Consider the following 12,050-nt stretch of genomic DNA (forward strand, 5'->3'; position numbering starts at 1 on the left):
CCTGTTTGGAGGCTTGATTTGATATGATGTGATTTGATATGATATGGAATATGAGGTGATATGAATATGATATTTTGATGATATGATATGATATGATAGATATGATATGATATGATATGATATGATATGATATGATATGATGTGATGTGATATGATATGATATGATATGATATGATATGATATGATATGATATGATATGATATGATCCTATGACATGACCTAATATAATATGATATGATACAAAATGGACTCATGTCACTATTATTCAGTCATCGATCAGGGGTCTCAATCAGATAGCAAACGCCTTCACTCAATACAAAGAATACTTACTAAAGCTATAAGCATACTCATAGTTTACAACTTTGTTTGGCCAAAATATCCCCTTTAGACCAGCGGCTCTTTTCTTTCTTTGTCCGGGTTCACTGTCATCATCTCTATTTCAGTGAAAATGAAATGAAATAGATTTAGTATATTAAATGATGACCCATCGTCTCATGCCGGCATTAACCCTCTCCTTACCAACTATAGGAAAATCGTCACATTCGTTGCGATACAACCAACATTTTACTCACTCAAATTTGTTTTGTAAATCATAACATTTAAGGAAAATGAACAGACTATGTAGACTATGTTTTGCTCAAGAGATTATGTATCGCAAGAACTTTACTGCTATTGTGTTTGAGTGATAAAAATCTATTTTGTGTTAGTTGGGTGTGGAGTTTTGGGGAAAATCTTGAAAATGTATGGTAAAGAGAGAGTTGATAAGTAAAATTTTATAATTCCCTTTATTCATCCCATAGGGGAATTTTGTCTCTAGGGTCTATTCCAAGGGAGGACTGGAATAACCCAGGCGCCACCCGCAGTGCAGCGCCGCAAATTAAGCTATGGCTAAGTGACTTGCTCAAGACCACACAGCGCAGACCGTATCACCGAGCAACGTTGCCCCCTATGTCGGGATGAGCTAAGCATGACGTGCACTTATCTGCAGGTCTTATAACCCGATTCCCCATGCGTAATGGAAATCTCAAAAATGACGCAAAGTATTGTCCATTACAACAATGTTAAACTAGGCCCATAAGTGGGTTCGGGTGTCAGACCTGTTTTTATGTACACGTTGGCTAAGACTAAAGCCTACAGTAGTCCTTCAGAGCCATTCGGCCCATGGAACTTGAGTTTATCCCGGTTTCTGTAGCGTGAAACGGACAATTTCAATTGCTAGCCACCCTTTGGATAGGACACAAGTCTATCGCAAAGTATTTTCTGCCAGATCTAACAGACCCAGCTACCCAATCACTGATGGGTGGACAGGAGGGTCAGAAAAAAATCTCGACTGCACCGGGATCGATTTTCGGTCACTTTGCGTGTGAAACGAGTGCTCTATCAACTGAGCTATCTGAACCCCTCGGGGTGAGCTAGCTAGTAGAAATTGTAGTACTAGTTACAAATCTTAAGTTGAGCTTTTATATAGCGCAATATCCACTAAACGTGCTCAAAGCTTTACAAGGGGTTTCTGACCAACAGCAACACTTAACATGAAGGACGAGACATGACGCTTGTTAGGCGATATTACAATTGTTGTTTTTTTTATTCCGACAGGGACGACGCTGTTGACTGCCAGGTACTCATTTTACACCTGAGTACGGTGGGAGAATGTGAGTAAAATAGCCTTCTCCAAGGACTCAACCAAGCTCCGAGCGAGGCTCGAAACCAGGACCTTCCGATCCGAAATCGAGTATCATACCACAAGACCACATGGCAGCACAATGTTCCTTTTTGTTTGCAGTCCAAGATTTTTATACATAAAGTAAATGCCGAATATTTCTCTGTTGTCGGTCTTGTTTTTTATTTGTTTTTTAATGTATTTACGTTTTAATTGATTTTTGTAATTGGTTGAAGAAGGGTTTTGCGGCCAAAACGTTCCGTGTTTGTTATTTTGTTCTATATTGAAGCTGTTATATTTATTATTGTGAATCGATCAGCTATGTTTGTTTCATATTTTAAAGGGTTTTACGGCGATCGCGTCACATTTAGGTTTATTTCAGCGCCATTGTCCTTCACTGACCTTAACCTCTGTAAACTCGTGGCCAGATGTGGTCTTTGTAAACTCATGGCCAGACGGTAGCTTTGTAAACTCATAGACAGACCGTGCCCTTTGTAAACTCATGGCCAGGCAGTAGCCTTTGTAAACTCATGGCCAGACCGTAGCCTTTGTAAACTCATGGCCAGACCGTAGCCTTTGTAAAAGCATGGCCTGACCGTAGCCTTTGTAAACTCATGGCCAGACCGTAGCCTTTGTACACTCATGGCCAAACCGTAGACTCTGTAAACTCATGGTCGGAATGTAGCCTTTGTAAACTCATGACCAGTCAATAGCTTTTGTAAACTCATAGCAGACGATAGCCTTTGTAAACTCATTGTCAGACCGTAGCAATCGCTTCATACGCAAAGGGACCGAGATCGATCCCGGGTGCAGTCAATGTTTTTTTTCTGTCTCTCTACCACCGTTCACCCAGCAGTGATTGGTAGCTGGGTTGGGTAAATCTAGCGAAAAGTACTTTTCGATAGGCTAGCGTCCTATCCAAAGGTAGCAAGCATTTGTTATGGTCAATTTCACACTATAAAAACCATGATAAACTTCGGCTCCATCAACACGATTGGCTCTGGAGGACTACTTTTTCCCCCTAGGGTACAATACTGGACAAAAGTAACAACTCACTCTGCTTGTAAAGCGTTGTACTCATCGAAGGATAGTTGTATGTCGTATTCCATCATCATCATATTGGTGCTTTCGTCGTAGAAATATTCTAGTTCTGATTCTGTCAAAAACAACCAAGATACCAAAGGATTTGACAACTTGAAGATGCAAACTTTCGTTGGGATTTCAATGAAAGAGTTCTGTTGTGTTTCATTGACTTAGTTCTTGACATTAGAAATGAGCTTTAAAATGAGCTTATATATAGCGCAATATCCACTAAACGTGCTCAAAGCGCTTCACAAGGGGTCCCTGGCCAAGAACATTTAACATTTAGAACAATACGCTTGTTGTCGGATAGAGACGACGCTGTCAACGGCCAGCTACTTATTTTACACCTGAGTACGGTGAGATTATGTGAGTAAAGGGCCTTTTCCAAGGACCCATGCGCCGAGCGAGATTCAAACCCAGGACATTCCGATCCGAGAGCGAGTGTCATATCACTAGACCACATAGCCGCACAACTGAATTAGGCAACCTGACAATGTAAACTTTCGTTGACATTTCAATGTAAGAGTTCTGTTGTGTTTCTTTGAGTTATTTCTTCAAGTTCGTATTTCTTATAATTTTCAATTCTGAATATGTATACTTTTCCTGGTCCGATCCATCTCGACATAATATTAATAATAATAATATAATACTAATAATAATAATAATAATAATAATAATAATAATATAATAATAATAATAATAATAATAATAATAATAATAATAATAATATAATAATAATAATAATAAATAATAATAATAATAATAACAATAATAATAAATAATAATAATAATAATAATAATAATAATAATAATAATAATAATAATGATAATAATAATATTATATGGTTTTTATATAGCGCGTTACCTCGTATCTCAACAAGCTCACAGTAAGATAACAACTTTCATTTAAACATACAACTCAAAAATGAAGTATGAAACAAAGCAATATAATTTTACATTTTAAATATTTTTAAAAAATCTCTTAAGATGTTTTTTTCAAAGAATTCTGCATCAGCACTGTCTCTGATATATCTTGGAAGGGAGTTCCAGATAAGGGAATATTCAAACACATGCTCACCAATTTTGCGTGCCATTTTTAGTTTCACAAGAATGTGATTTAGAGACTTTGATCCCAGATTTCTGGCTGGGACGTAGAATTTAAGCCAATCAGTGATGTATCCAGGACAATCAGATGCAGTGATTCAAAAACGATATTACAGATCTTATATTCCATACGTTTCTCAACGGGGAACCAGTGGAGTTCTCTTAACAAACATATTCTCTTCAATTTAGAGGCGATCGGTCACACTTGCTGATAGTTTCACATCAAAATGTCACCCACCGTCTCAAAATGGTATTAAAGCAACACGTAACATGAAGAACGAGACATGACGCCTGTTAGGCGATATTACATTTTGTCCGACAGAGACCATCGTTGTTGACGGCAAGAACTCATTTGCACGAGTACGGTGAAAGAATGTGAGTAAAGAGTCTTTTCCAAGGATTCAACTATGCGCCGAGCGAGATTCAAACCCAGGACCTTCCGATCCGAAAGCGAGTGTGATACCACAAGACCACATAGCCACACAAAGAGTTGTCAAATCGTTTCGAGTTGGCATGTATGTATGAGTTGCATTGTACATTATTAGTACGGCACCTATAACGTGCTATGTGCTACATCAACATAAAAGTGTCACGGTCACAGGGAATTCACATATTGGGACCAAGCACGTTTGTTCCTGGCTAGAGTCACAACTTCGTCAATGGGCATAGAATCCAGCCTATGTAGATAGAGTGCCTGCTGGTCGAGTTGTCGAGCAAGCACGTTTGTTCCTGGCTAGAGTCACAACTTCGTCAATGGGCATAGAATCCAGCCCATGTAGATAGAGTGCCTGTTGGTCTAGTTGTCGACCAAGCACGTCTGTTCCTGGCTAGAGTCACAACTTCGTCAATGGGCATAGAATCCAGCCCATGTAGATAGAGTGCCTGTTGGTCTAGTTGTCGACCAAGCACGTTTGTTCCTGGCTAGAGTCACAACTTCGTCAATGGGCATAGAATCCAGCCCATGTAGATAGAGTGCCTGTTGGTCTAGTTGTCGACCAAGCACGTTTGTTCCTGGCTAGAGTCACAACTTCGTCAATGGGCATAGAATCCAGCCCATGTAGATAGAGTGCCTGTTGGTCTAGTTGTCGACCAAGCACGTTTGTTCCTGGCTAGAGTCACAACTTCGTCAATGGGCATAGAATCCAGCCCATGTAGATAGAGTGCCTGTTGGTCTAGTTGTCGACCAAGCACGTCTGTTCCTGGCTAGAGTCACAACTTCGTCAATGGGCATAGAATCCAGCCCATGTAGATAGAGTGCCTGTTGGTCTAGTTGTCGACCAAGCACGTTTGTTCCTGGCTAGAGTCACAACTTCGTCAATGGCATAGAATCCAGCCCATGTAGATAGAGTGCCTGTTGGTCTAGTTGTCGACCAAGCACGTTTGTTCCTGGCTAGAGTCACAACTTCGTCAATGGGCATAGAATCCAGCCTATGTAGATAGAGTGCCTGCTGGTCGAGTTGTCGAGCTCTTCAAGTAGGTAATAAAAGTTTGACGCAGGAGTCGTCAGGTCATATCTGAGTCATCTACTGTATAGATAGTTCTAAAATGACGTCACTCAGGTCTTTGTTATTGTTTTTTTGCCATCCGCGTTTATGAGTAATGCTCACTGAACTGTATTAACCTGACTATAAACGTTCATGGATACACACAGTTTTGTGTGTTGGTCCGTTATACTTCCGGATGGCAATGTTATGAGCTTCTAAGCCAAGCGCATACTATCTATTGTACTTACTGTTGTCAGCGGCGTCAGCAATTTCCTCGTCTATGGAGCCATAAACACCCGGCCGGAACACAAACATAGATACAACCATCGGCTGAAATAAATAAATAAATAAATATATAAATAAATAAATAAATGAATGAATAAATGATAAAAGTACAATCTCATCTTATCATTTGAAGGGCAGTAATCTTTTTTTATTTTTGGCGTCTGTTTAGTTGCGTCAGCGATTCCTTTGTTTATGGGGTCACAAATGCCCGATAAGAACACCTACATATACATATAGCAATCGGCTGAAATAAATAAATAAGTGCATAAATGATAAATGTATAATCAAAATTATCATTCCAAGGGAAGTAATCGTTTTTGGCGTCTGTTTTGCTGCGTAATCGAATCCGTCGCCTATGGAGCCACAAAATCCCGGTAAGGACACAAACATAGATATAGCCATCGGATGAAATATATAAATAAATAAATGAATAAATTATAAAAGTATAATCTCATCTTATCATTTCAAGGGCAGTAATATTTTTTGGCGTCTGTTTCTATTGCGTAATCGATTCCGTCGTCTGTGGAGCCACAAATTCCCGGTAAGAACACACACATATAATATATTATATAGCAACCGGCTGAAATATATAAATAAATAGATTTATGACGAAAGTATAATCAAACAGCACTTCATTTCAAAAACAATAACACCCCCCCCCCCCCCCCTAAAAAACCAACAAAACAAAAAATAACAAAAAACCAACAAACAACAAAAACAAAAACAAAACAAAACAAATAAAAAAAAACAAATCCCCCCCCCCCCAAATAAAAAAAATAAATTATGGCACACTATCCACTAAAAGTGCCCAAAGCGCTTTACAAAGGGTCCCTGACCAATAGCAACAAGTAATGAGACATGGCGCCTGTTAGGCGATATTGCAATTTGTTTCCGACAAAGAAAACGCTGGTTACTTATTTTGCACCCGAGTAAAGAGTAAAGAGCCTTTTCCAAGGACTCAACTATGCGGAATATATCATCATATCATCGAGTGAGGCTCGAACCCAGGATATTCCAATCCGAACGTGAGTGTCATAAATCAGTGATCAGCTGAAATATAAATAGATGAATGATGGAAGTATAATCAAGATATTTACGTAGCACTTCAATTCAAGAACAGTGACCCTTTTTGGCGTCCGTTTCATTGCGTTAGCGATTGAATTCAATAGTCTGATGTCACGTCGCCAAGCAACGGCGGCCATCGTGGTTCTAAACAAAGACAATCGGTACTTTTTATTCTTCATGCTGGCCAGAACTTTTCATATGTCTTGTGATCAGAATGCATAAAAGTCAAAACATGATCATATTTATGACGTTTTTCTCCTCTGGATACACTTTGATGCTCGTCGGCGAAATATTTCATAAGGGCGTCCGCCATTGTTCCGATAGTTTAGAGCCAGTTACTAAGTTACCATGCGTCATTACGAGGGAAGTGACGACATGACTGTTGAAGCGTATTTCCTCTTGTATGGAGCCACAAACACATGGTAGGAACACAATCATAGATACAGCCTAACGCAGAGTACTTAATATCTCCCAGACCTAACCTGTCTAAATGAGCTTTAATATAGCGCATATCCAATAATCATGCTCAAAGCGCTTTACAAGGGGTCCCTGACCAAGAGCAAAACTTAACATGTAGGACACGATGCCTGTTAGGCGATATTACAATTTTTTAGGACAGAGACAACGCTGTTAATGGGCCAGGTACTCATTTTACACTTGAGTACTGTGAGAGAATATGAGTAAAGAGCAAATTCCATCGACTCAACTGTGCGCTGAGCAAGGCTCGAACCCAGGACTTTAATTAATTTTTTTTTCTTTAGAAGCAAAATAAGGCAACAGTTAAAGACGAGACTTACTAGAATAATTATCCACCTTGACGTCATCTTGTATTGTCTCTTCACTTATCTCCCTTTGCGACGCTGTGTTATCTGTGATAGTTTGATTAAGATCCAATACATGTACTCTAAAAAAAAAATGAAGACAAAACGGATAAACAAAACAACCCCCCCCTCAAAATAAACCCCACTAAAACAAAACAATACAAAGAAAACAAACCTCCCAAAAAATACAACCAAAAAAACCAAAACAAACAAAAACAAAAAACGATAACAAAAAAAACAAACAACAAAACAATAACATAACAAACAGGTGAGTGACGTCAACTTCAACTATAGACTATAAAGACTATAAAGCTCAAGGTTACATACAGTTTTGTGTGTAGTTACGCTATATCCGGCTGGCTGGTGTTTTGAGTAATTTGCCTAAACTCATAGTATCAATGAGATACATTAAAGTAACTAATAATTCAATTTTTTTTTGACTATTAAATCAATCTATAGCATCTCAACCACCACAATCTCATCCCGATTTGAGGTGTAGAGTCGCATTTAGGTCAATGTTGCAATGTTCATATCGACATTGTATTAAGTCACTGTTGCTATATTCATATCGACATCGTATTTAGTCAATGTTGCTATATTCATATCGACAATGTATTAAGTCAAATGTGCTGTGTTCATATCGACATTGTTATGTTAGCTTATCTGCCCCCACCTCCCCCACACCACCCCCACCCCAACTAAAACACAAAGAGAAAATACTATGTGAATTTTCCCACCCGGTGAAAGCTTCTTTAACCCGTTGACTGCCGTACTCCGGAAATAAAACACGTATTTAAAAATTTGGTCAGAAAACTCGTCCTTCAAAAATCAACAGATTTAACTAACCGTCATCTTAGCAAAAATTCTGGGAGTACCTTGAAGACTTCGCGAAGTCCCAGGTTTTGAGACTTTTGTCAAGATGAAGGACATTTAAATCGATCGATATTTGAAGGACGCGTTAACTGACCAAATTTTTAAAAACATGTTTTTTTTCCAGAGTTAACAGGTTAAATAAAACGTGTTAAGGATTGTTTTTTTTTTCTGGCCTGTAGATTGATAATGTGATATTCAATAATTTGCTTAGTCTAAGTTTCATCATGGAGAGATAATATCAATATTTTGTTATTTATTTAGTGACTGAAATAAGAAAATACGTGACTTGTTTTCATCGTAGGACAATACCATGAGTGTGTTGAAACTAAGCTTGAGCATCTAAATTGTGCGGCTATGTGGTCTAGTGGTATGAAATTCGCTTTCGGACCGGAAGGTCCTGGGTTCGAGCCTCGCGCTCGGCGCATAGTTGAGTCCTTGGAAAAGGCTCTTTACTCACATTCTCTCACCGTACTCAGGTGTAAAATGAGAACGTGGCCGTTAACAGCATTGTCTTTGTCCGAGAAATTGTAATATCGCCTAGCAGGCGTCATGTCCCGTCCAACTTGTTAAATGTTGCTGTTGACCAGGGAACCCTTGTAAAGCGCTTTGAGCACATTTAGTGGATATTGCTCTATATGAAGCTCAATTTTTAAATAGAGCAATATCCACTAAACGTATTTAAAGTGTTATACACGGGGTGTCCCTATCCAACAACAACGCTTAACATATTAAAGGACAAGGCATGACGCCTGTTATACGATATTATTATATCTTTTTTTCCGACAGAGTCAAGGCTGTCTACGGCCAGGTACTCATTTTTCACCCGTATACGATGAGAGAATATGAGTAAAGAGTCTTTTCCAAGGACTCAACTATGCGCCACTCAGAGCGGATCTCTAACCTTGGACTTTCCGATGCGATGGCGAGAGACATACCACAGGATCACAAAGCCTCACTTCAGATTTTCTTAGGTGTTCATTAAGTATCCAACAGTTTATTCACTCGTGTAAAATGAGTACCTGGCCGGTAACAGCGTTGTTTTTGTCGGAAAGAAAAATTGTAAGATCGCCTAAAAGGCGTCATGTCTTGTTCTACATGTTACGTGTTGCTGTTGGTCAGGGACCCTTTGTAACGCACTTTGATCGCGTTTAGTGGATATTGAGCTATATAAAAGCTCGTTCATCCAAGTATTCTGATATTCATTCATGGCATGATTGGAACACGCTCAAACCAACGCTAAACATTGTACATTGCAACACTATTACAACAATGATGAATATAACAGCTTCCAAAAAGAACAAAATACCAAACACGGAACGTTTCGGGCTCAAAACCCTTCTTCAACCGTGACTAAATTTCAGATAGACGATAGAGATATTTTTAGATCCTCTCTGTAGGAAAATCTGGGACCTTCCGGGTCACAATGCAATGCCTTAACCACTCGGCCACTTCGCTTCCTTATTATATGATTAATTCTTACCAAAATGTCTTCCTTTATGACCGTTTCCCGAATTGAAGAACTATCAATGTGGTAATGATATCATTGCGCATCAAAATCTATTTTTAGTAAAACCGGATACATGGACAAAAAAATTCTTGAACTGTAGCGTTTTTTGTTTTTGTTTCTTTTATTGTATGATTTTTACAAGGGCTATCAGGGACAAAATCAGTAATGAGGATATATATACAGATACCGAATACAACCAGTCAGTGCGCGAAGAATGAAACCGAGATGGGAACTGTTCGAACACGTGAAAATGTTCCAGCAGAAACCTCGATGGATGATTACTTCAAACAATGAGCCACATATAGAGGGCGTACATCAATTTCACTTCCAACAATATTGAGTCAATATCTCAAAAACTATCAAATGTATTTAGAAACAATAACCGAAGAACTGATTTCAACAACACAATTGCCTCAGCACCGTAACACACAAGATGGAACAATTGCACTAGACTGAGATTTATGGAAACAAATTACCAACTGGATACTAGAAACAGACTAACACACTCGAAATAACATACACACACATTTACGGCAAGCGTCCATAGAGACTGTGCAGCCATATTCATTCATTCATTCATTCATTAAGGACGGCCAGTCCAGATCATTCTGACTTAAAAACTGACTTTTGGATTACAAAACTTCATAACTTAGCGGCATATTAACACACAATGTAACACATATGTAACACATATCAATAGACTAGCCTCCTTCTAAATGTATTTTTAGTGTTAATTTTATAGTGCTTTTGGACATTTTTCAATAGTATTTTGAAACAATGCAATGCGATCAGAGTGAACAAGCGTGACTTTCACAGGTTGGGTCTATTCATGAAAACAGTAACTGGAATAGACTTGAATGCTTATCTGAACAAAACGTCAGATAATTTCTTATCAGTTGTTACATTGTTTGCTCAAATGTGTTAATTCATTGACAAGATATTTCAATTTATAATCCTACTATTTTTATGAAGCCCCTGTGGATGTACATTTCTCGTGATATTGTGGAAAAGATGTAGGTTGTCTCAAGAGTAGTCAAATCAAAAGTTGTTTTAATGTGCTTCGCCTCTGCCGAAATGTGCAACTCTTATATATATATATATATATATATATATATATATATATATATATATATATATATATATATATATATATATATATATCATTATGCACATTCTCATGGCCTTGTGGAAGAGATTTTACTTGTGTGTAGGTTTTCTCAAGAGTATTCAAATCAACAGTTATTTTAATGTCCTTCGCTTATGCCGAAAAGATGTGCAACTCACTATAAGTATATTATATCAATATGTAGATACTCATGGCATTGTGGAAGAGATTTTACCTGGTACTTACGTGTTGTTGTCCTCAAGACAACTCAAATAAAAAGCTGTTTTTTTCTTCCTCGCACTAAAAGATGTGTAACTCCTAAAAAAGAGCTTTTATATAGCGAAATATCCACTAAATCTGCTCAGAGCGCTTAACGAGGAGTCCCTGGCAAACAGCAACATTTAGGACGGAACATAACGCCTGTTAGGCGATGTTACAATCTTTTTCGGACATAGACAACGCTGTAAACGGCCAGGTACTCATTTTACACCTGAGTACGGTGAGACAATGTGAATAAAAAGCCTTTTCCAAGGACTCGAACCCAGGACCTTCCGATCCGAAAGCGAGTGTCATACGACAAGACCACATAGACTCCTACAACAAAATGCACAGTCTCGTGGCATTGGGGTAGAGATTTGACACAGTCTCGTGGCATTGGGGTAGAGATTTGACACAGTCTCGTGGCATTGGGGTAGAGATTTGACACAGTCTCGTGGCATTGGGGTAGAGATTTGACACAGTCTCGTGGCATTGGGGTAGAGATTTGACACTCTACTTACGTGTGGGTTTCTTCAAGACTGAGTCAAACAGTTTTGTTTTTCTCCCGCAAAAATTGTTAAAAAAAGAAAACATGTTACTCCTATAATTCTATTATGCACATTGCCATTGTATTGTAGAGGAGAATTTTACACGGTACTCACTTGTTAATAATGCCTTTGAGTTTAGCCAAATAGAAAGCTGTTTGACTTCGTCTTCGACAAAAAAATAATGTGTAACTCATTATAATGTTATGCTATTAAGGAAGGTCAACAAAACGCTTTTATCTTTATTTTGGTCAAAAATA

At 38.4% G+C, this 12,050-nt stretch overlaps 1 protein-coding gene across 4 annotated transcripts in view; it reads right to left on the minus strand.

Annotated features, from left to right (window-relative positions):
• The window catches only part of LOC144980146 (blastula protease 10-like), a 34,004-nt gene extending 21,954 nt beyond the window's left edge, over positions 1 to 12,050 (minus strand). Inside the window, exons 1-5 of one of the 4 annotated variants that reach the window (XM_078927706.1) lie at positions 11,908 to 12,050; positions 7,479 to 7,550; positions 5,580 to 5,661; positions 2,717 to 2,816; positions 331 to 434 (exon numbers count right to left, since the gene is read on the minus strand). In XM_078927706.1, the coding sequence (XP_078783832.1) occupies positions 331 to 434; positions 2,717 to 2,816; positions 5,580 to 5,661; positions 7,479 to 7,505 (313 nt within the window). In that variant the 5' untranslated portion in view covers positions 7,506 to 7,550; positions 11,908 to 12,050. The other 3 variants (XM_078927703.1, XM_078927705.1, XM_078927704.1) reach the window with 3 other exon arrangements.

Source organism: Berghia stephanieae, chromosome 9 (assembly GCF_034508935.2).
Source record: "Berghia stephanieae isolate SIO BIC M18660-M18661 chromosome 9, UCSD_Bste_1.3, whole genome shotgun sequence".
NCBI lineage: Eukaryota > Metazoa > Mollusca > Gastropoda > Nudibranchia > Aeolidiidae > Berghia > Berghia stephanieae.